Source organism: Ochotona curzoniae, unplaced genomic scaffold (genome assembly GCF_017591425.1).
Source record: "Ochotona curzoniae isolate NIBS_2020 unplaced genomic scaffold, NIBS_Ocur_1.0 contig_4792, whole genome shotgun sequence".
NCBI classification, from domain to species: domain Eukaryota; kingdom Metazoa; phylum Chordata; class Mammalia; order Lagomorpha; family Ochotonidae; genus Ochotona; species Ochotona curzoniae.
The window spans coordinates 12,484,730-12,506,516 of record NW_024466389.1 but is presented as its reverse complement, the minus strand read 5'-3'; the positions used below and the strand labels follow the sequence as shown (position 1 = coordinate 12,506,516).

The 21,787-nt window shown below is 57.5% G+C and overlaps 1 protein-coding gene across 1 annotated transcript; it reads left to right on the top strand.

Annotated features, from left to right (window-relative positions):
• Positions 1-299: 299 nt before the first annotated feature.
• MUL1 (mitochondrial E3 ubiquitin protein ligase 1) lies at positions 300-11,496 on the top strand. The gene is made up of 4 exons (XM_040988021.1): positions 300-468; positions 7,892-7,979; positions 8,928-9,048; positions 9,794-11,496. Exons 1-4 carry the CDS (start codon positions 349-351, stop codon positions 10,521-10,523), a joined length of 1,059 nt encoding a protein of 352 aa, XP_040843955.1. The 5' UTR covers positions 300-348; the 3' UTR covers positions 10,524-11,496.
• The last annotated feature ends 10,291 nt before the right edge of the window (positions 11,497-21,787 follow it).

The window sequence follows — 21,787 nt, the reverse complement described above, 5'->3', positions numbered from 1 at the left end:
GGAGACCTGCGCGCCCTTTCGGGGTGGAAAGGCAGCGCATCCTAGGTGTTTAACCCACACTGCTCTTTGCTCACACAACCCCAGAATCCCAGACAGCAGAGGGTTCGGCGAAGTCAGTCACAGGCCGGACGCCGCGGGAAGATCAGAACGTTCTTCGAGCGACCACGCAGCCGCGAAGCACCGCATCTCTTCAGCCGCCCCGAGGCCGCCGGTAGCCCTGGCAACGCCACGTCCGTTTCCGGCGTGTTGCGTCATCGCCTGGCGACAGACTTGGGGCGTGGGTGGGTTCCGGGAAGGGCCGACCCAGGAGTGGCGTCCCAGGTGGAGGGCGGGCGGCGCGGCGAGGTCATGGACAGCGGAGGAAGGCCCTCGCTGGGCCAGTTCATCCTGCTGGGTACCAGCTCCGTCGTCACCGCCTTCCTGTACTCAGTGTACCGACAGAAGGCTCAGGTCTCCCGGGAGCTCAAGGTCAGTGCCGGGACCGCCTTGGCCTCGGCCGGAAGAGCTGGAGGTGACCACCGTCCCCACCCCCACCCCCCACGGTGTCCAGCCCGTGGGAGCCAGGGGCGTGCTGACCGTCGCTTTGCTGCTGCTGTGTGCCGCTCCCGCTGTGCGCCGGGCACGAGGGGAACCCATGGTGCGGGGCTCCGGGCAGGGAGGGGGCGTGGAGGGCTGAAGGAGAGGAGCGTGGCGGTGCGGGCGGCCACTGCGAGACACCCAGCCGCGACAGGTGCTTTTTTCATTACAGTTCTTTTCTTTTGCTATTTGAAGGGGTTATGGGGCGGGGTGAGGGGAGAGCCTGGGCCATCATCGCTTGCTTCCCCAAACACGTTAAAGCAGGGAGCTGTTTCAGAAGTGAAACACCTGGGACTTGAACCCGCGCTCAGATGGGACCCTGGGATCGTAGGTGCAGTTTTTTAAAAATTTTATTAGTGATGATGTTTACATAGTTGATCAGGGTGGGAAGGGTCAGGGAGCAGTGGGTGAGACCCTTGTTTATACAATTTCCTCTTCCCGTCTATGGGGAGAGAGTTATACAAGAGGAGACACCACGCCCAGCTTCCCAACCGCCATATCACCCCAGGGTTTGGGGAACTGCCACCCGGTGTCATCTCAAGTTCCCCTTTGTGGAGCATTTTCTGAGGGTTCTTCTGTTCACGTGGTTTTGATAGTTCTGAGATGCTGTTGATATCACTGCTCGGAGGATGAGGAAATCCTTCCGAGGTTGATTGGCCGTCACAGTCTGCCTCTGAGTGTCCATTGGCCCAGCAGTTTGCTGTCAAGTTTCACTGGGATAGTTGAACAGTTTGTTCTGCTCTCCATCCTCAGTAAACCAATGGGTGCTGCAGCCAGCCCAGCCCTGCCCAACACACGCTTGGCTCTCAGGTACCACAGGGGGAGCTGCAGCCCAGTCAGGGCGACCTCTGATAACCCTTACTGGACTGGCCCCCCAGCTCTGGTTTCTGTGCCTGCCAGCATGTGCAGTGGACTGGTCCAGTCTGCCCCACATCCCATTGAGATCTGGTATACATCATTGGGCATTGAAGCCTGAATCAACCCAATTGATTTGACCCTCCAGCACACACTCCTGTCAGCGGGTGCCACCGCCTGTCCAGCCAGGCCCACCCCCAGTCCTGGTTCTCATGCTCACCAGTGGGAATTTCAGACCATCAGAGAGGAGCCCACAACCCCTCCACTGGACCCACTCCCCATCCCCGATCGCGCACGCTCCAGGTGGCTTTGTGGTCTAGCTTGACAGGATTTGCCCCCAGTCCCAGCACTTGCCAGCTGATACTGCAGCAAAGCCCAACCCACCTGGCTTTATTCTGACTCATGCCTGTACCAGTGGATACAATTGGCTACCCCAGCCTGGCTCTCCCCCTAACATGGTTCACATGTAGGCCAACAGGTGTTGTGGCCCTGCTCAGCCTGGTTTGCCCTCAGTTCCAGTTCTCATGCTCACCAGCATGAGTGGTGGTCCAGCGTTGGAGTCCCTACTACTCCCCTACAAGGTTTAACCCCCCATGCTTGGTCTTGTGTGTGCTGATGGGTGCTGCGGCCCAGTCTCTTGTAGCCCGTGCCACCTTGGCATTTGCTAGCGGGTACTGTAGCCTGGCCTGGTCCAGTTTGTTATTCCAGCTTGTGCTGGCAGGTGCTGCCACCAAACCCAGCATAGTCAGCCCTCAGTCCTGGTCTTCACATGTACTGGCTGGTGATGCAGCTAGACCCGGCCTGTCCTGCACCCCATCCTGGTTCTCAGATCTGCCAGTGGGTGTTATGAACTGGCCCGCCCCCATACCTGAGCCATATGTACGCCGGCAGGTACTGTAACCTGGTCTTGTCTGAGCTGCTCCTTGCCTTGGTTCTTGTGCTCAGGACTGCACCCTGACAGAGGAGTTCCCCAAGCTCCTTTATTGGATCTCCTGTCAGTCAGTGGTAGATCTCATGTACACTGGTGTGTCCTTGGCCCGGGCTGACTTAGTTCACCTCCTGTCCTGGCAGAAACAGTAGGATTGCCCAACAGGCCCACTCCCAGTCCATGCCCTGACATAGCTCTCACATGGCCCAGTGCAAACCAAAACCTAGCCCAGCCCATCCTACACTCACTGTGGCTCTCATGAGCACCAGTGGATGCTGGAGTCTAGCCTAGTCTGGTATGCCTCAGAGTCTGTCCACGCCCATGCCGAGGGACGCTGCAGCCATGTCCAGCCCACACCACCCCCATTGTGGCTTTCCTGCTCAGCAGTGGGAATCACAGCTGGGGCATTCCCTAGGGTCCCCAACGAGGCCTGTTCCCAGCCCCAGATCTTGTGCATGCCAGTGGTTGCTCTGACTCAGCTCTGCACAGGCTGCCCTCTTATCCTGACCTTTGCCATTGGATGCTGCAGCCTGGCCTGACCTGGCCCACCCTCAGTCCCAGCTCTCGCTGGTAAGTGCTGCAGCCTGGCCCTGTCCATCTGCTCCCATCACTGACTTGTGCAAACCTGTAGGTGTGATAGCCTAGCCCAGCGTGCCCTATATTCTAGGCTGGCTTGTGCACTTGCCAGTGAGCTAAGGCCCTGCCTGATCCACCCCCTTCCAAAGCCAGCCCACACGTGTGTGGACAGTTGGAGCTCTCATGCCCAGTCTAACCAACACCCAAGCCTGAATCTTATGCTCACAAGCAGGATCAATGGCCTATCGGGGAGTTGCCTTAGTTCCCCCACCAGACCCACTCCCAGATCCAAATCTTACCCATGTCAGTGGGTGCTAGGCCTTTACCAGTCACAGACTACTCCTCCATCCTGACTTATATATGAGCAGTGAAGGTTGTGATCCAGCCTGCCCCACACCATAGTCTTGGGTATGTCTGCAGGTGCTGTAGCTTGAACCAGCCCAGCCTGTACCCAACCCTAGTACCCATGAATGTTGGTGGGTCCATGGTCATACCTAGCTCAGCCTGTCACCACCCTCAGCTCCAAGAAAACCAGCTGAAATTGCAGATCACAGGGGTGGGCCCCCACATCCCCGCACAGAATTTGCCCCCAGGCCCAGTTGTCTTGTGTGCTGATTAGTGCCATGGCCCAGTCTAGCATTACCTGCCCCCTGTTTCTACTCTCATTGGCAAGTACTGTGATCTAACCCTGCCAGGTAGGCCCCCAGCCTGAGCTTTAGCATGTCCCAGTGAGTGGTATTAGGCATTGGTCATTACTAACTACCCCAGCACTGCTGTCCCTCTAGGACTGCTGTGTTGGTCTGAACCTTAAAGGTCCATGTGTTCCCCCCTCAAGATCTTGTTGCTGGCCCGGGTCCTGCCACCTGGGAGCTCAGAGCCCACTGTCTGGCTGGCCTCTTCCAGACCCAATCCGGACCTCCGGGGTTAACTGACCCACGTGCCTCTGAGCACAGGGTAGGCAGATGGGTCAGGTTACCCTCCAGACCTGAGCCACGTCCGGGGCAATCCAATCCACCCAGCTCCAAGCCTTACCGCCTGGGAGCTCAGAACTGGGGCTAGCCAGCCCCCTCTGGCCTTGTAGTAGGTGCAGTTTAACCCGCAGCACCAGAGCACTTATTTATTTACTTATTTTCACCACACTTAACCTGAAAATAATGCTTTTTGAACAGACATGTTTGCATAACACATTTCCATATTGATTTAACTTTTTTCTTTACAAACTTAAAAAGAATTATTTGGTTTTATTTGAAAGGCAGATTTTGGGCCCAGCGGCGTGGCCTAGCACCTAAAGTCCTCGCCTTGATTGCACCGGGATCCCATATGGGTGCTGGTTCTAATCCCGGCAGCTCCACTTCCCATCCAGCTCCATGCCTATGGCCTGGGAAACCAGTCAAGGACGGCACAAAGCCTTGGGATCCTGCACCTATGTGGGAGACCTGGATGAAGTTCCTGGCTCCTGGCTTCGGATCAGCACAGCACCGGCCGTTGTGGTCACTTGGGGAGTGAATCATCGGACAGAAGATCTTCTCTCCTCCTCCTCCTCTCTGTATATCTGACTTTGTAATAAAAATAAAATAAATTTTAAAAAAGGCAGATTTTATAGAGAGAAAATGACAGAGGTCTTCCGTCTGCTGGTTCACTCCACAAATGGCCTCAGTGGCCAAAGCTGAGCTGCTCTGAATCCAGGAGCCAGGAACTTCCTCCAGGTGTCCCACATGGGACCACCCTCCACTGCTTTCACAGGCCACAAGCAGGGAGCTGGGTGAGAAGTGGATCAGCCAGGACGTGAACCAGCGCCTCTATGGAATGCTGGCGCCACAGGAGGAGAATTTGTGCGCTCTGCCATCACAGCGGTCCCTCTTATTGAACTTCTGAGAAAAAGATGTATTTATTTGAGAGGCGGAGCGACAGGGAGATCTTCCAGGTCACTTCAGATGGCCACAGCAGGCAGGGCTGAGCCTCAACGCAGCCAGAGTCAGGAGGAGGTCTAGCTGGGTCTCCCATGTGAGTGGCCAGGTCCCGAACACTCAGGCCGTCTTCACAGGCACGTGAGTCGGGACTTGCAAAGCAGCGGCATTCAGACTGCACTCCTGTGCGGAATGCGGATGTTGCAGGCGGCAGCATGATCGACTGAGCACACCACCGCCCCAGCCCCCAAACAACATGACAGCGCCCCCTGAAATTGTGAAGCAGAGTTGTGGTTCAGAAGAAAGTTTTTTATAGTCAGTTTAGAACTTTATTTATTTTTAAATATTTATTTATTTTTATGGGAAAGGCAGATATACAGAGAGGAGGAGACACAGAAAGGAAGATCTTCCATCCGATGGTTGACTCACCAAGCGGCCGCAATGGCAGGAGCTGAGCCAGTCCGAAGCCAGGAGCCAGGAGCTTCTCCAGGTCTCCCACGCGGGTGCAGGTCCCAAGGGCTTGGACCATCCTCAACTGCTTTCCCAGGCCACAAATAGGGAGCTGGATGGGAAGTGGGGCCACGGGGACTAGAACTGGTGCCCACATGGGATTCCGGTGTGTGCAAGGCGAGGACTTTAACCATTACGCTATCGCGCCGGGCCCCAGTTTAGAACTTTAACCTTAGATTGTTTGATTCTAAAATTGGGATTATTATTTTTTTTTCTGATTGGCCTCATTGCCGGATTGTGAATATCTGATTCGCATAGAGATAGATGAGCCTCTTAATTTGGAGATGGAATTTTATCTCCCCCTCCCCGCCATGGGTTCTGAGTGCCTGACAAGTGGTAGGTTACTGAGAGATGTTTTTGGATTTATGTCAGTTAGAACAACTCTGTGTGACCGCTAGGGCTTGATTTGACACTTGGAGAAAAGATGGGCTCCCAGCCCTGACCAAGTTCATTACCATCGGCTTGCTTTCAGTAAGGGCTTGGGAACCACTTGCTGAGAAGGGAGCTTTGGAGTCTGGAACGAACCCAGGTAGAAGGCGCTTGGAGGCGCCCTGCAACGTGGCCCCCTGTGAGACCAGCTGCCCGCCTGTTCACTAATAATCAAGTCAGCCTGGGCTCTGAGTGTGGCCCACACTGGACTTCCTGCCTTCTTGTCATTGAAGAGAGAAGCCTCCAGGTCCTGTCCCTTGGTGACTTAAAAGCTTTGCAGAGTGCAGACCCCTGAGCTTGGTGGAGTGGGGGAGGGTTCGTTTTCCTGGTGAGGTTATTAAAACTGCCAGTGGTGGGGCTGTGTCTCAGCGGTGTGCCAGCCTCCAGGATCCGCGTGCAGGTGACCTGTGTGGAAGTTCCAGGAGCCCGTGTCTGCCGCCCTTTTCAGCTGGCAAAGCTGAGACTCCCATCTGAGTCGCCCAGAGCTCCTCATCCAACTCCAGCTCTCTGCCCGCGCTCTCCCTCCCTCCCCGTAGCAGGGACGGAGGGGAGCTGTGCGGCTTCTGTGTTAGGTGCACTGTGTAAGTGGGTGGCGGGCGGGAAGGAGTGCCTGTGTTTAAAGTGCTCAGCATGGTGCTGCCACATGGGATGCTGAGTCCGTCATTTGTCATTGCGTATGTGTCAGGTGCTTGCTGTGTGTCTAGCACCGTTATGAAGGAGACGGGTTAATGCCAACGGAGGGTGCCGGGCAATAGTAGATGAATAAATTGTGTTAACTGTTGCCGCTGTTGTTTTTGTTTTTCTATTGGCCTTTTCCCTGTCATTCACCGTGTAGCCATGGCTTAAGTTTTCAGTGATTGGGACTGATGCCACGGTGCCAGCATCCCATACAGGCGCTGGTTCGTGTCTCAGCTGCTCTACTTCTGGTCTGGCTCCTTGCTAATGCACTTGGGAAAGCAGCTGAAGATGGCCTAAGTGCTGGGGCTCCTGCACCTGTGTGGGACACTGGAGGAAGCTCCTGACTCCTGGCTTTGGATTGGCCCAGCTCCGGCTTTTGCGGCCATTTGGGGAGTGAAACAGCAGATGGAAGATTCCACCTTATCTTCCCTTCTCTCTGTAAATTTGCCTTTTAAATAAAGATGGATAAATCTTAAAAAAAAAAAAAAGTAAAGATAAATTCAGAGTGAAATAAACATGTGCCCAGTGGCTGTCTCCCTCTTTAGGGGCCCCTTGCCTGACATTCCCTAGATTTAGTGAAGGACGGGAATTCAGCATAGTACCCGAGATGCCAATGGGGATGCCCGCATGGGCGGAGGCTCACATCACGGGCTCAGGTGCCTGGTGGTTTTTTTTGTTTTAGTTTAATTCACTTGAACGGCAGAGCAGGACAGAAGAGTGGGCGATTTGAAATCTGGTTCACCCCTCAGCTGTGTGCAAAATCAGGAGCCTGGTCTGCCACGGGGTTCCAGGCACTTGGCTGCCGTCTGCTGCCTCCCAGCATGGACTGGAAACGGAGTAGCTTGAGCTTGAACCGGGGCTCCAGTATGGGATGCTTGCATGCTAAGGATGTCTTAAGCGACTGTACCACGATGGCTGCCTTGGTTTAGCTACTTGCCGCTTACCTAAGCCTCCCTGGCGCCACAGCTCAGATTTAATGATGTGGAGTCTGCGGCGTGCATATTACCAAGTACCTTATGTTTTGAGGATAAGTTTGGGGTAACTGGAGCACGTGTGGCTCCGTTGTCCACGCTGGAGGGCAGGAGGTCGTTTGTACCTCTGTGTAAGAGAGCCCCCAGCACTGCAGTGAGGTCACAGCCTCCATCTCCAGGGTCCTTATTCTCTGTACATGAAAAACCCAGCACAAAACGACCCCCGTGCTGGGGCCTTGGCCCTCCGTGGGAGGCCTGACTGGGCTCCCAGGCTTGCTTTGGCCTCACCCATTGCGACCATCTGGGAAGATCTTTCTGCCTCACCCTCTTTCTCTGTCACTCTTCCTTTCAAATATGATAAATATAGAAAAAAATAAGTATTTATTTATTCATTTTGCCTTTCAGTTGAATATATCAGAATGCAAAGGATGACTTTTTTTTTTTTTTTTTTTGCGTTTTAGGGAGCTAAAAAAATCCACCTGGGTAAAGATTTAAAGAGTATTCTTTCAGAAGCTCCAGGAAAATGTGTGCCTTACGCAGTTATTGAAGGTATGAGTCTTTATTGATAAGTGGAAAACAGCTTCCCTCTCCCAAGGTTGATAGAGACCGCCTTGGCTAACGTTAAGTGCCTGGTCTGGGATGTGTGTGGGGGTCAGAAAAACCTGGGTTATCGCTGTGTGCTCTTGGGAAGGTTACCAGACCTTTCTGGAACTCTGCCGCCTCACAGCATTGTTGGAAGACAGGAGTGGCGTAAGTGTGGGGGGCGCTTAGCAGGTGCTCCTACACCCACTTACAGTGAGTAAAGTGTCATCGCTTGGATAAGTTAAAGGAACTCAAAACTCGAAACGTGCTCTCCTGTTATCCTAAAGGAGAGGCCGGCCAATCCTTCAGAGACACAGTAAGGAGAGGGCTGTCGGCCTAGTGCCTGAGCTGCTGGTAGGGACACCCAGCTCTGGCTCCTGATTCTGGCTGGCACTGCACATGGCCCCAGCTCATGGCGGGGGGGGGGACCTGGCCTGAGCTTGACCCCTACTGCCTCAGCAGGCGGGAGGGGAGTGCACCGGCCCAGGAAGTGCTTCCGGCGCTCTTGGGCGTGGGTTTGCTCTCGCTCTCTTTGTATGTGTGTGTGTGTGTGTATATATACATACATGTATTTCTCTCTTTTCTACCCCCCCCGCCCCTTCCAGTTTTTCAAAGACAAGTGGGCACTGGAATGGCAGTCAGGCTGTCACACCCCATACTGGAGTGCCTGCCAGGAGTCCCTGCTGTTCTGCCTCCAGTCCACTTTGCTGTCCCCATATGCCCTAGGAGCCAGCAGGTGCCGCAGAGAGCTGGGACTCAGTTCTGGGCTCCTGGCTCTGGCCAGGGCTAGTGCTGGCTGTTCTGGATGTTTGGGGAGTGAACCAGTAAATGACATTTCTCTCTCTGCCTTTCAGATAAAATGAAATAGATTGTTTAAAAACATGTTTAAAGGAAAGAAATAACGTTTTCCCTTAGGAGCTGTGCGATCTGTTAAAGAAACCCTGAACAGCCAGTTTGTGGAGAACTGCAAGGGGGTGATTCAGCGGCTGACCCTGCAGGAGCACAAGATGGTGTGGAATCGAACAACGCACCTGTGGTAGGTGTCCTTTGACCCCTGTCGGCAGCCTGCCGTTCGGCCCCTGCTGCTTTGGCTCCAGCTTCTCCTGAGACATGCCGAAGACCTGTGCGCACGTTCACGATGCTCTGCGTGTTCTGGGGAGCTCACCTCGGTCACCCAGACGGCCTGCTGGCTTGTCAGATTCCGGGCTCCATTCTAGTCCTACTTCGGGTTCCGGGATAGGGGACCTGGATCTCCCGGCTCCCACACACCAGAGTCTGAGGGCCGCTGACTTCCGGATCAGTACTTCAGGCTTCGCTCAGGTGATTGGAGCCGTTCTTGGAGTACATTTCCCCAGCTAGCCCTGGCGGCCTTGGACTTGACGTGTTCTTTCAGTGGCCAAGGGAAATGAACGGTTAGACTGTCTGGGAGGGTGCTTGCTGCCCACTGCTCCTGCCTGAGGTCTCAGAGTGGGGCCTCGCCGGTGGTGGTGGCTCGAAGGATGGGGCGCATGCCACCCCCGTGGGGGAGCCAGACTGAGTTTCCTGCTCCTGGCTTCAGCCACAGACCTTGTAGGCACAAGGGGACTAAGCCAGCAGAAGGGAGTGGGGCTTGCTTGCTCTCACACAAAAACAAATTCTGGAAAGAAAGAGATGTTGAGTGGCAGAGATTTCTGTTGCACTCATCTGGTTCCCATGGACTTTATCCTGTCCTCCTGGGTGTCGGGTCCTCTTTCCCCTGCCTGCTCGCCATAATTCAGTCATCAGATCTCTTCCCCACGTAGGAATGACTGTTCCAAGATCATCCACCAGAGGACCAACACGGTGCCCTTTGACCTGGTGCCCCACGAGGATGGCGTGGATGTGGCTGTGCGTGTGCTGAAGCCCCTGGACTCGGTGGACCTGGGCTTGGAGACAGTGTACGAGAGGTTCCACCCCTCGGTGCAGTCCTTCACGGACGTCATTGGCCACTACATCAGCGGCGAGCGCCCCAAAGGCATCCAGGAGACGGAGGAGGTGCTCAAGGTGGGAGCCACGCTCACGGGCGTGGGCGAGCTGGTCCTGGACAACGACGCCGTCCGCCTGCAGCCCCCCAAACAGGGCATGCAGTACTACCTCAGCAGCCAGGACTTCGACAGCCTGCTCCAGAGGCAGGAGTCGAGCGTCAGATTCTGGAAGGTTCTGGTGCTGGTCTTCGGCTTTGCCACGTGCGCCATGCTTTTCTTCCTCCTGCGGAAGCAGTACTTGCAGTGGCAGGAGCGCCTGCGCCTGCAGCAGATGCAGAAGGAGTTACGGGAGCAGGTGTCCCGGATGCTGAGCGAGGCCCAGTCGGAGGACAGGGAGGGCCTGGGCTCCACCTGTGTCGTATGTCTGACCAACGTCAGGTCCTGTGTCTTCCTGGAGTGCGGGCATGTGTGCTCGTGCAGCGAGTGCTACCTGGCCTTGCCGGAGCCCAAGCGCTGCCCCATCTGCCGGAGGGATGTCACCCGGGTGGTCCCGCTGTACAACAGCTAGGCTGCCTTGCCCACCCGGGAGGGGTCCCTGCCCAGCAGGGCATGAGGAGGAAAGCCCTGTGCAGGGGCTGCCATGGGGAGGGGGCACCTTCTTGGGCCCCAGCAAGTGTGCGTGATAGAATCGCCTGAATGCCACAGCCAGTGGCTTGGCGGCTTCAGCCCTTCTCCGGGGTGTGTGGTTGTTGCTTGCTGTACGCCTGCAGGGCTGAGTCCGGGGTGAGGTGGGCTGTGAGTGTCGGAGCTCCTCACGGAGTGACCTCTGGAAAGACAGAGGCGGGCTGTGGTCTGTGTGGCTCTGCCCTCCGGAAGGGCCTGCTTCCCGAGTGTCCTGCTGGCGACACCCTACCGTCTGTCTCTTCTCCCCTGTTTGCCTCCTGCACAGGAGCCTTTGTGCAGACAGGACAGCAGATGGTGAACCCCGTGTGTCTGCCTCTGCCTGCCTCAGGGGGAGACCCCGTTGGCAGAAGGAAGAGAGGCCCGACTCCGCTACCGCAGGGCGGCTGCCCCAGGGCACAGTGCCAGCCTGAAGTGGAGCGGCCGGCCAGCACAGCTCTAGTTTGCGTGCTGCAGAGGAGTGTCAAGGCACCCACAGGAAGCAGGATGCCCCTCCGCGCAAACTCTTCGCTTTTGTAGTTTTGTTTGCAAGAAGTTGCTAGCACCCCAAACAGCACACTTTTCAGCGCTGCTCCCCTGCCCTGATCTGAGGCCTAGTTGTCATTCTGTGGGTGCATCACACTGTCTACCCCACATTCTCCTCACCCCACAGCTGCCCGGCCAAGCCCAGGAACACAAGAAGTGGCTGGGGGACCTTCGTCGCCTCCCTGTGGGCATGGGACACACACAGTTGTTTTCTGCTTGCCTTCCCTGCCTTCATGTCCTGGTCCTCTCTGTGGGGAGCAGGGGCACCCTCAGGGTGACACTGGTACTGTGCAGTGTCCAGTGTGAACAGCACAAATTAAACACCTTATAGCCGAGTGTCAGCTTCTTGCTTTGCTAACGGGTTCAGTGGGCTAAGCTGAGGCTTCCCTGAAATGAGACTGGCGCACCGGCCATGACAGACTGAAAACCACTGTTTCCTGGTCCTGGCTGCGAGATGGTTGTGGGACCCCTTGTGTGCAGCCCAGTGAGGCTGGGGTAACTGCTGCCATGGGAGAACACCTGCGGGGCCACCTGGGCTTGCCCACAGCATCTGCCTGAGTGCCACCTGCCGAGTCTTGCGGAACCCCGGGAGGAAGGCAGTGTGCTGTGGCACCGTGTTCTCCTGTGGACGTTGGAGTAGCTTGTTCTCTCCTGCAAGCTGTGCTTACGGGCCCCTGGGGGACGTTCACAGGGCGCAGGGCACAGAGCTCCCAGGCGGTGACTCCAAGCTTCAGCTGCAGGCTGTTTGCAATCTCCCACTTTCCTGCTTGGCCCCTGAGGAGCCACCTGCAAGGTCCTTGTCTTACCCCCTCCCCGAAGGTGGGAGGGCTGGGGGCTCAGCAAGTGAGCCGGGAGGAGCTGCATCTTGTCCAGTGGGGGTTCCCATAAAGTGTTAGGGGGCTGATGGTAGTGACCAGCACACCTGCCAAGTGGCAACCCTTTTTTCTGTCCTTGGCTTCTGGGAAGGTCCATCTTACGATTCAGGGTGAGTGGCCCAGATGGGCAAGGATCTGATCCAGGAGATGAGAGAAAGGTGGGTGGCTGTGTTCTGGCCAGCAGAGCTCAGAGCCCGCTGCGGGAGACCCTCGAGCACTGCACAGTTCTGGTCCAGGTGCCTGCCTGGTCGCTGTTTGGGACGGTGGATACCATTAAGTTCCCGCTTTCCAGCTCAGAAGCTTCCTCTGCACAGGGGCTGTTGGGGCCAGAACTGCTGAGTCTGGGATGGGACTCTGACCATGACGACTCCTGAGGCATCCCAAGCTTAGGGCTGTGCTGTCACTTTAATCCTGGGTAGGGTATTGTGGTGCAGAAAGTTTCTGAACTGTTAAAGCATACTAAGGGTCTTAAAAAGTTGGTAGAAGCATTTATTATTTTTTAAAAATGCACGGATTTCAAAACTTTTGCACCAAAATCAATTTGCTTTTTACTTCAGTTTTCCATGAGCCTTTTGGATGCCCTCAGATGCTCGGCTGTCTGCTTCCACACGATGATGCTGTCATCCCTATTTAAATGAGAGCACTGAGGCTCGGCGGGGTTCCGCTGTCACAAGCCAGGGACCACTAGACTCTGCAGGAGTCACTTCCAAGGGAAGGTTCTGTCACTTGTTCAAGGCTGCCAAGGTCTCATCGTAGACAGCTGACCATGTCAAGCCTGGGAGATGGAAAACGCAAGTTGCACAGGAGACACCTGTTACAAGCGCACAGCAGCCACACTTAGCACCAGCCAAGCCTGGTGGAGGCAGAGGCCAGAGGTCCTCTGAATACTTACTCATCCAGAATTATTTGGGTCCCAGCACAATGGCTCAATGACTAAGTCCTCACTCTGCACGCACCAGGATCCCAAATGGGCACCAGTTTGTGTCTTGGCTGCTCTCTTCCCTTCCAGCTCCCTGCTTGTGGCCAAGAAAGCCATTGAGGATGGCCCAAATCCTTGGGATCTTGCACCCATGTGGAGACCCAGAAAAAGCTTCTGGTTTCGGATCAACTTGGCTGCAGCTGTTGTGGCTACTTGGGAAGTGAACCAGTAGGTGGAAGATCTTTCTGTCTCTCCTCTCTGTAAATCTGATCTGCCTTTCCAATAATAAGTAAAGCTTTAAAAAATGAGTCATTTGTAAGACAGAAAGATCGTTGGCTGATTCACTCCCCAAATACCTGCCACAGCAGAGCTGGGCCAGGCCTAGACCAGGAGCCCAGAACTCGATCTGGGTCTGCTTCTTGGGTGGCAGGGAGTCACTCGGCCATCACCTGCTGCCTGCCAGGGTGCAGGGTTTCCCACAGGCCAGCTCAACTGCTGCACCAGATGTCTGCTCAGAATAATCACAGAAGGTTTTAATATCAGAAGGTTTTAATATCAGAAGGTTCTTTTAAAAGAAGATTTATTTATTTTTATTGCAAAATCAGATATACAGAGAGGAGGAGATCTTCCGTCCAGTGATTCACTCCCCAAGTGACCACAGTGGCTGGTGCTGCACTGATCTGAAGCCAGGAGCCAGGAACTTACCCCAGATCTCCCACATGGGTGCAGGATCCCAAGGCTTTGGACCATCCTCAGCTGCTTTCCTAGGCCACAAGCAGGGAGCTGGATGGGAGGCAGGGCTGCCGGGATTAGAACTGGAGCCCACATGGGATCCCAGTGCGTTCAAGGCGATGACCTTAGCCCCTTGGCCACCATGCCGGGCCCAGGTTACCAGTTTTAAAAGCCAATGTGGAAAAATTAAAATGCACGATGGCGAGCAAGGCCAGTGTCTTGATGCCTTCCACTTCAGGGCCCCAGTCCTGGGTGATGGGAACATGAATTGGGCAAGGGATCTGCTGCTGCTGGCTGCTCAGGGGCAAGCCTGTCCATGTTGGTTTTACGGGTACACATTCGTGCCATTGGCAACCGTCTGCTGAATGTCAGTGGTGGGCCTGCAGGTGGATGAGGGATAAGGGCATCTCTTCCTCAGAGAGCTGCGTTATGGACCAGCTCAGCCCCATGGGGGTAAGTGCTTTCTGATCCAGCAGGTGCCTAGCTGGGGAGCCTTGAAGCCAGCTGGCTAGGGCAGAGACTCTGGCTCTTACACAAAGGAAGAGTTAGGAATGGAGGGAAGTGCTACAAAAGCAGCACACCTGATAGGGTCTAGAACCATCGACACCACTGCCAGCCTGGCCAGGCCCCTCTTCTGTCCAGGCTCCCTGCCATCTGCAGGGTCAGTGCTGCCTGTCCCACATGCGTCCCCGTGTGGCCTGTCCCAGCCATCTTTCCAAGCTGGTTCATGTTCCTCTGGGAAAATACTGTTTTTTATTGTTTTCAGGAGAGAAACAGATCTTCCGTCTGCTGGCCACACAGCTGGGGCACAGAACTGAATCCAAGTCTCCCATGCGGACGGCAGGGGCCCAGAGACACGCACCGGCACCTGCAACCTCCAAGGCCATACGTTAGCATGGCAGCTGGATGGGAAGCCGGTGGGAAGCTGGACCACAGGGGTGCTCGCTTCCCCGCAGGGGGGCTATCCTGATTGCTGTTCAGAGCACCTGCTCTAGGGTCCTCCCACAGCGCACACAGCTGTCCCCTTAGCACGCCACACTGGCCTCCACCTTGGACTCTTGGCCCTGCTTTCCCTAGCTGACCCCTCACCCTGAGGGGCTCAGTGTTAGCTGGCACCTGTGGGGTAGCTTCCCCTGTGGCCTCCTGCTCTAGGCCGCAAGGCCCACACCTTGCCCGAGGATCACATCACTCCTGTACCTTCTGCTGCTGAGGTTCTAGGTTGGCAGTGCACACAGTGGGGCTCATGTCACCGCTGGCTCTGTGCACTGAAGCCTCATGTGCGTTGTACACAGGACCCTTCCAGGCCTCACCTGGAAGCCTGTCCCATCCAGCAGGACAGTCAATGGGTACACGGCTCCTGACAGAAACCCAGAGAGGCCACGGGTCTTGCCACGTATATGAGGACGACAGGATTTAAATCCCAGAAGTCTGAATTCCAGAACCCAATGTACATGGGGGGGAAGGGATAGACTAGCAAATCAAAGAGTAAGCTTAGGGATAATCCTGGAAGGCTGCCTGGAAGAACTGGCTCTGGGGCCATAGATGAGAGCCATGACTTTGTTGTAAAGAGCAAGATTGGGTTCTTTTAGGGCCCGAATACAAGATGGATGGAGTGCCCAGGAGGGACATTATGTCCAGGGAGCTGTTCAGAGCTCCAGGGAGTCCAGCCAGGAAAGTCCGAGCGATGTCATCGGGTAGTGATGCGTGGTCTGGGCCAGGAGCCCACAGGCTGCCTTCCTCCCTAGTTCTGCTCCATTGCTGTGTGACTGTGGCCAAATGACTTAACCTTTCTGGGCTTCAGTTCTGCCTTTAAAAGGTGCAGGGAGGACTGGAAGCTCTCCAAGGCTCTGTTCAGCCCTGACACGTGGCGTGTTGAGGCCCTCTTGCAGGGCTGCTAGTCTGCGGGAGGAGCCGTGACTCCCATCAGGCTAGCCACTTGCCACAGTGCATTCTCCAGAAGCTGGGGCTCAGCACATCTCCCTCGCTAGGCGTTGTTGACTTATCCCTGTGCAACGAGATAAGCCTGCTGTGTGATGTCCCAAATTGCTCCCCAAAGTGCTCATTATTCACTTCCCCTGCAGCTGCCTTATTGTTTCCTGATCCTAGTCTAGGGACTTGGCATTTCCCTTCCCCATGCCTGGGGCATGTGAGGCCGTGCCGGGAGGTCTGAGGGGCTGGGCAGGTCCTGGGTGGGCAGAGGGGACTTACCTCTGTCTGTGACCCTCAGGCCCTGCTGCAGCCTCAGTGTGGAGCCCTCCAGTGGTGGGCGGTGACTGAAGGACCACCGCTGAACCCAGCATGCATAAGCAACCAAGTGTACCAGGCACCTTGCACCTGTCTCTTAGGCATGTTCCCTAGGCCTGGGCTGTACAATGAGATCATCCTAAGACTGAGGTTCTAAACTACTCTGGTTGTGCCCCACTCTTATTCCCAGAGTCATCCTAGTTACTGAAATTATTCCTTGGGGCAGTGCTTCCACCTTGCTGGCTTGCTGGCCACAAATGCCTCCCACCGTCTCCGACCTAAGGCATGCTGCAGTTCCTCCAGTGACGCCCAGGGGGCACTGTGTCCCTGTGGTTGAGAATCCGGGCTCCCGCTGGAGTTGGAGGTTGTGGAGCTGCAGGAGCAGAGGCGATGTTTTCTTCCCTGGGGCTGAGGACCAGGCCTTAGTAGAGGAGGGCAGCCCTGGAAGAGGATGCCAGGCTGCTGAGCCCACCACCAGCTGCACACAGCTCGGAGAAGGGAGAAGCTGGAATTCTCTGGTTCTCGACTTAGCAGGGAGCTTGCCGCAGATGTAAATCCAAGGAATTCTAATGGTGGTAATAGCCCACATTTGTCCCTCTGTGATTTCCCAGCCATCCCTGCTGACCCGCACGGTGTGCCTCAGCAGGAAGCTAGGGCTAGGAACAGAGTTGGCTCTACATCCATGCAGTGTGATGTGGGATTCACACAGCTGCCCCGTTCTGTGACGCTGTCTTGGCACTCGGCCCTCTCACCTGCCTCTACCATGGATGGCCCTTGGCCCCCAGCCCTGTTCTGCCCAAGAGCCTGGCACGGCAGGTTGGGGAGAGAGGGCGCCTGTGACCACGAGGTGGCTGTGCTTTGGCCCCCTACTCTCATCTGTAGCTTCTGGAGGCAGAGCCGGGGCCAGCCCCTGTTGGCCCCAGGGGCTGGTGTCAGGGTGCTGGGACTGGTCTCATGGAGGCTGTGCACAGCTCTGGCTTTGCTGACTCAGTCTGCGGCCCTACTGAGCCGCTTTGCCTGCCTTGCACCCCCATAGCTGAGAGGGTCTGTTACTCCCAGAGCTGGGTCACACGCACAGGCAGGCGCAGGGCGAGCCAGGAGCGAGCAGCAGGCTCCTCCCTGAATCCTTCTGTAAGTGACTGCACCAGCTCCTGAGCCCAGAGCACGGGCAGTGGGGAGGGAGTGGGGGGGGGGGGAACGCATGACACCTGGGTTCCAACTGGGCGGCTCCCAGAGACTAGAAGAGGCTGGGTCCTTGCTTTGCTAACTCTCTGAGTGGGTAGTCAGGCACCTGGAGCTCCAGCTGGGTTTCCTGTGTGGGAGTCAGGGACTCACTCAGGCCAACCTCTGCTGCTTTCCCAGGCACATCAGCAGGCAACTGGGTAGCAAGTGGAGCAGCCAGGACTTGAATGGGTGCTCAGCAGTGGCTCCAGACAGCTGGGTCCCCACCAAACATGTGCAAGACCTAGACCCAGTCTGCTGGCTCAGCCTCATCTGTCACAGGGGAGAAAACTAGTGGATAGAAGATATGTCTGTTTCTGCCTCTATCTACAGAAAATCAAATTCAAACAAGCTTTCAAGGCTTATGTGCATGAGTGTGTGTGTGTGTGCGCGCGCATGTTGTCAGGAGGGGATGGGTAGAGGGATGGTGGGTAGCCGTTACATCCAAGTCCCTGCGTTGGGGAGAGTGATGGTAATGTTTTATTCTCCCCAGCCTTGGCTCAGAGTAAAGATTCCCAAATGGGAGGCTGCTTAGTCACTGACAGGACACCATGTCCTGGCCTGGCCAGGCTCAGCATTCCTGAAGCACCACCTCTATGGGAACCTGGGCATGGCCTACCTACTGATGCTCTGCACCTGGGATGCCCGGCAGCACCGTTGCTCTCAAAGTCTTGGCTGCCACTGTCTGCTGCTACTGCCCGGGCCTCGGTTTCCCCATCTGTGGCCTGACCAAGCACAGAGACCGGGATCTCTTATGCTGGGCCCAGCCGGGCTGCCCTTCTCTCTTCCTAATTCATTGGCATCACACACGTCTGCCTCCTAGCATGTGGGTGCTGTGGCAGCCTGTGCAGGGTTCCAGATGACGCCTGTGTGTGGTGGAGGTAGTGTGGGGGGGACAGTGGGAGGCAAGGCTCTGGGGCCCTACCAGCGCTTCCACCCAGTTTCAGCTCCTTCTGATTTGGGGGAACTGGTTTTGCAAGGCAAAAACAAAGCCTTGATCAGCCTACTCTGTGATGCCAAGCAGCTGTCACTCATATGGCTGAGGCCCAGAGAGGGAAGGGACAGGGCAGGCACCTGAACCTGCAGCCCCTGGCAGCTGCCCTACACCCTGCACTCTGGGTGGGGCTGACTCGCACTGTCCCGTGGTGGAACTGAGGTGTGTCCTTGGCTACAGCTTCAGGTGCCTCATCTGAAAAATGGGCTGACCACCTCCATCCCCAGCACCGCCCACCTCAGCAGAGAGGAGTCAGACTGAGATGTTCTGTTGAGGGGTAGGGGCAGGGTGGTCTATTTAGGGGGTGAGTCCTGGGTTGGAAGGTAGGTGCCATCTTTAACTTCATTGGGGGACCAGCTGGCTCAACTGGCTAATCCACCCCCTTGCAGTGTCAGCAACCCCTATGAGCACTAGTTTATATTCCAGCTGCTCTACTTCCCATCCAGCTCCTTGTTTATGGCCTGGGAAAGCAGTTGAGAATGCCCCAAAGCCTTGGGACCCTGTACCCGCGTGGGAGACCTGGAAGCGCTCGTGGCTCCTGGCTTCAGATTGGCTCAACTCCAGCCATTGCAGTCACTTAGGGAATGAACTGTGGGACGGAAGATCTTCCTCTCTGTCTCTCCTCCTCTCTGTATATCTGACTTCCCAATAAAAAAAAAAATAAATCTTTAAAAAAAAAATCATATTCCAGCTGCTCCACTTCCAAGATCAGCTCTCTGTGGCCTGGGAAAGCAGCAGAGGACGGCCCAAAGCCTTGGGACCCTGAAACCACATGGGAGTTCCAGAAGACGCTCTTGGCCTCAGACTGGCTCAGCTTCGTAGTTGAAGCCATTTGGGGAGTGAACCAGCACTCTCTCCTCCCTTTTCTCTAAATCTGCCCTTCCAAAACAAACAAGTAAATAAATAAGCCCTCATTTGGAGAAGGCAAGGAGAGCATGTTTCTCTCCTCACTGCTGTGGGGCGCGCAGGCCTGGTCAGTCCCACCGGCTCTCGGCTTACCTTCTCCACAGTAGCTTATGGGAAACTCAGCATACACACTGCTTTATTCCTGTTGCACAGACTGGTGGAGTGGTCCCAGCCCTGGAGGTTTGCTCTGCAGGGATGTGGAACTGCAGCCGGCCAGGAAAATGGGCTCCTCGGGCTGTACCAGTAGCCAGTGACCTTGGGCAAGTCTTTTTCTGTAACAGGGAGTGCAACATCTCAAAAAATATTTATTCTGAGAAGCAAGGTCAATTGTGGATGTGAAATTGCTTTGGGGGAAAAAAGAGAAAGCACGGTACAAATGCAGAGGCCTCCTGTCATTTCACGCCTGTGTTTCCTGCCCTGCACTCGGGCTCCAAGCAAAGCCTTAATGAACAGGGCCGGGCAAAGGCCAGGGCCCGGGGGTCACGGCGCCAGCCACTCCAGCAGGGGGAGTGGGCTCACCCCTGGCTCTCCTGAGCTTTGTGGCCCTGCCCAGAGATGGGCAGGTTTGGGCTGGACAAAGTAACCTCAAGGCACTTCCTCTGGCTCTGAAATCGCAAGGAACGGAGGTGGGGCTGCTTGTTCCAGCTTCTGAAATCATTTATGAAGCGTTCATTGCACACCCACTCCCAGGAACACCCCCTCCCTTTTATTGTAGTTTTGTTTTTGTTCTCTCTGCTGTCCTGCAAGGTACACGGGGGACCACCGGCACACAGATGCCATCCTATGGCTGAAACTGGTGATTTGTTTAAAGAAGGGACACGCTCAAAGTCCTACATTGGATTCAAACCCAGGCCCACGCCCAAAGCGCAGGCATACTCCACCTGCCCCACTGGCTCCAGGACCCTCCCTCTTCGCCAAGGCGCCTGGCTTCTGGCTGCCTGCTAACCCCACGTTCAATTTCTGGAGAGGGCTTGTGCTGGCTCCTCTCAAGTGCTTCCTCCACCGAAAACTCTCTGCCCTTTCCTCTCACCTCACCTGCCCGAGGCGGGGTGGGGTCGGGGAGAACCTGGCAGGGTTCTTTCCACACCAGCTGGCAGTTTGAGCCAGGTGAGAGAGGTCACCTGGACCACATGGGTTACCCGGCGGGCCCGGCCTCCCTGCAGGTCGCCCGACCTTGCCCGCTGGCTTGTCTCTGCCATCAGCCGGCTCTGCCGAGCGACGACGGTCTCCAGGGAGAGAGCAGGTGCCGCTGGCTCGGGGCAAGGATAACGAGCGCTCCTCACGCACCTTGTCCCCTCGGAGTTGCCATCTGCGCCGCAGATGCGCCTCCCGAGCCTCTGGGGCTGCCCCGTCCCCCTGCCGGGAGCTGGGAGTCGGCTCCTCGACCCAGGGACCGCAGCCTCTCCGAAGGGCTTCCGCCTGGGGCGGGAAGGGAGGTCCCCGAGGGCAGAGGGCGGCAGGCCCGGGACGTCCCCGGGGGGAGGCTGCGGGCGCGGGGAGCGGGGCATCCCGGGCGAGCCCGGCGTCACCAGGCGCTTCCCCGTCCGGCGGGAGGCGGGGCTGCCCTGGCCTCCCCCAGCGGCTCCCCGAGGGCACCGCAGCTGGCCGGGTGCGGGGAGGAGGGTGAGGTCTGAGCGGGTGGGCCCTGGAGTGGGGGGAGTCAGGTGGTGGGGGGGACAGGGGCGTGCTCGCGGGGCCTGTCGGGCACCCTCCGACCTGACCCCTTCCGGGCGCCCCCAGCTACCCTCGGGAACGGCAGTCACGGCCCGTCGGGCGCGGAGCCGGCGCGCACCGGCTCCGGGCCGGGTAAACAGCGCGCGGGCGGGGAGGCGGGGGCGGCGCCCGGAGGCCGCAGGGCCGGGCCGGGCCGGGGCGGAGCGCCCGGGGCCCCTCGGCGGGCGCGGGGGGCGGGAGCAGGAAGCCGGGGCGGCCCGGGCCGGCCCCGCGGCCCCGTGACGTCGTTCGGCTTCCCGGGAACTCTCCCTGAGGCCCGCGCTCGCCTCCTCCGCGCTCCTGCCCGCGCCTCGCTCGCCACCGCGGCCGGCATTTCGCTCTCGCTGCTCGCACTCGCTGCCAGCTCCGGCCCCTGCCTCCTCCTCCTCCTCCTCCTCCTCTCCCCTCCACCCTCCGCCTTCCCTCTCCGATCCGCCCCTCGCCCTCCCGCTCCGGGCCCTGTGTCCCCCCCCCCCCCCATCTCGTCTCTCCTCTCCAGCCCGGCCCCTCTCCGGTCTCCCTCGCCCCTTTCCGTCGCTCCCCTGCCTCCCTCGCTCTCGGCTGCCCTCCCCCTCCTCCGGCTTGCTCCCCCTCCCCCATCCCTCCCCTCCGCTGCCCCGCTGCGCGCAGCTCCTCAGTCCTCCCCGGCCGCCGCCGCCGCCGCCGCGGCCGCCTCTCCCCGGGGCGCGCCCTCCTGGGCCCCGCGCCCTCCGGGCTCGCAGGGACTCCCTCCTCCCCACCCCCCCACCCCGGCTCGCGGCCCCGCCCGGCCCGGCCCCCGCCCCGCGCCCGAGCGCGTCGAGGATGTGAGTCCTGCTCGCCTCTGCCCGAGCAGCAGCCACTCGCGCGCCGAGCCCGAGCGCAGCGCAGCGCAGCCGCGGGCGCTCGCCGGGTCTCTGGCGCGGGCGCCGCGATCTCGCCCTAGCGGGGTCCCCACCCCTCCCCGATCTGCCGCCCGGCGCTAGCGCCGCAGCCCCGCGGGCCGTCCCCGGCCGGCCGCCCACCGGCCCCAGCGCCGCTGA

Bases quoted from the DNA above. Each gene is read 5' to 3' on its own strand.
- MUL1 (XM_040988021.1), top strand. From the start codon at position 349: ATGGACAGCGGAGGAAGGCCCTCGCTGGGCCAGTTCATCCTGCTGGGT. The intron at 7,980-8,927 runs GTATGAGTCTTT...GTTTTCCCTTAG, and splicing joins GCCTTACGCAGTTATTGAAG to GAGCTGTGCGATCTGTTAAA. The intron at 9,049-9,793 runs GTAGGTGTCCTT...TTCCCCACGTAG, and splicing joins AATCGAACAACGCACCTGTG to GAATGACTGTTCCAAGATCA.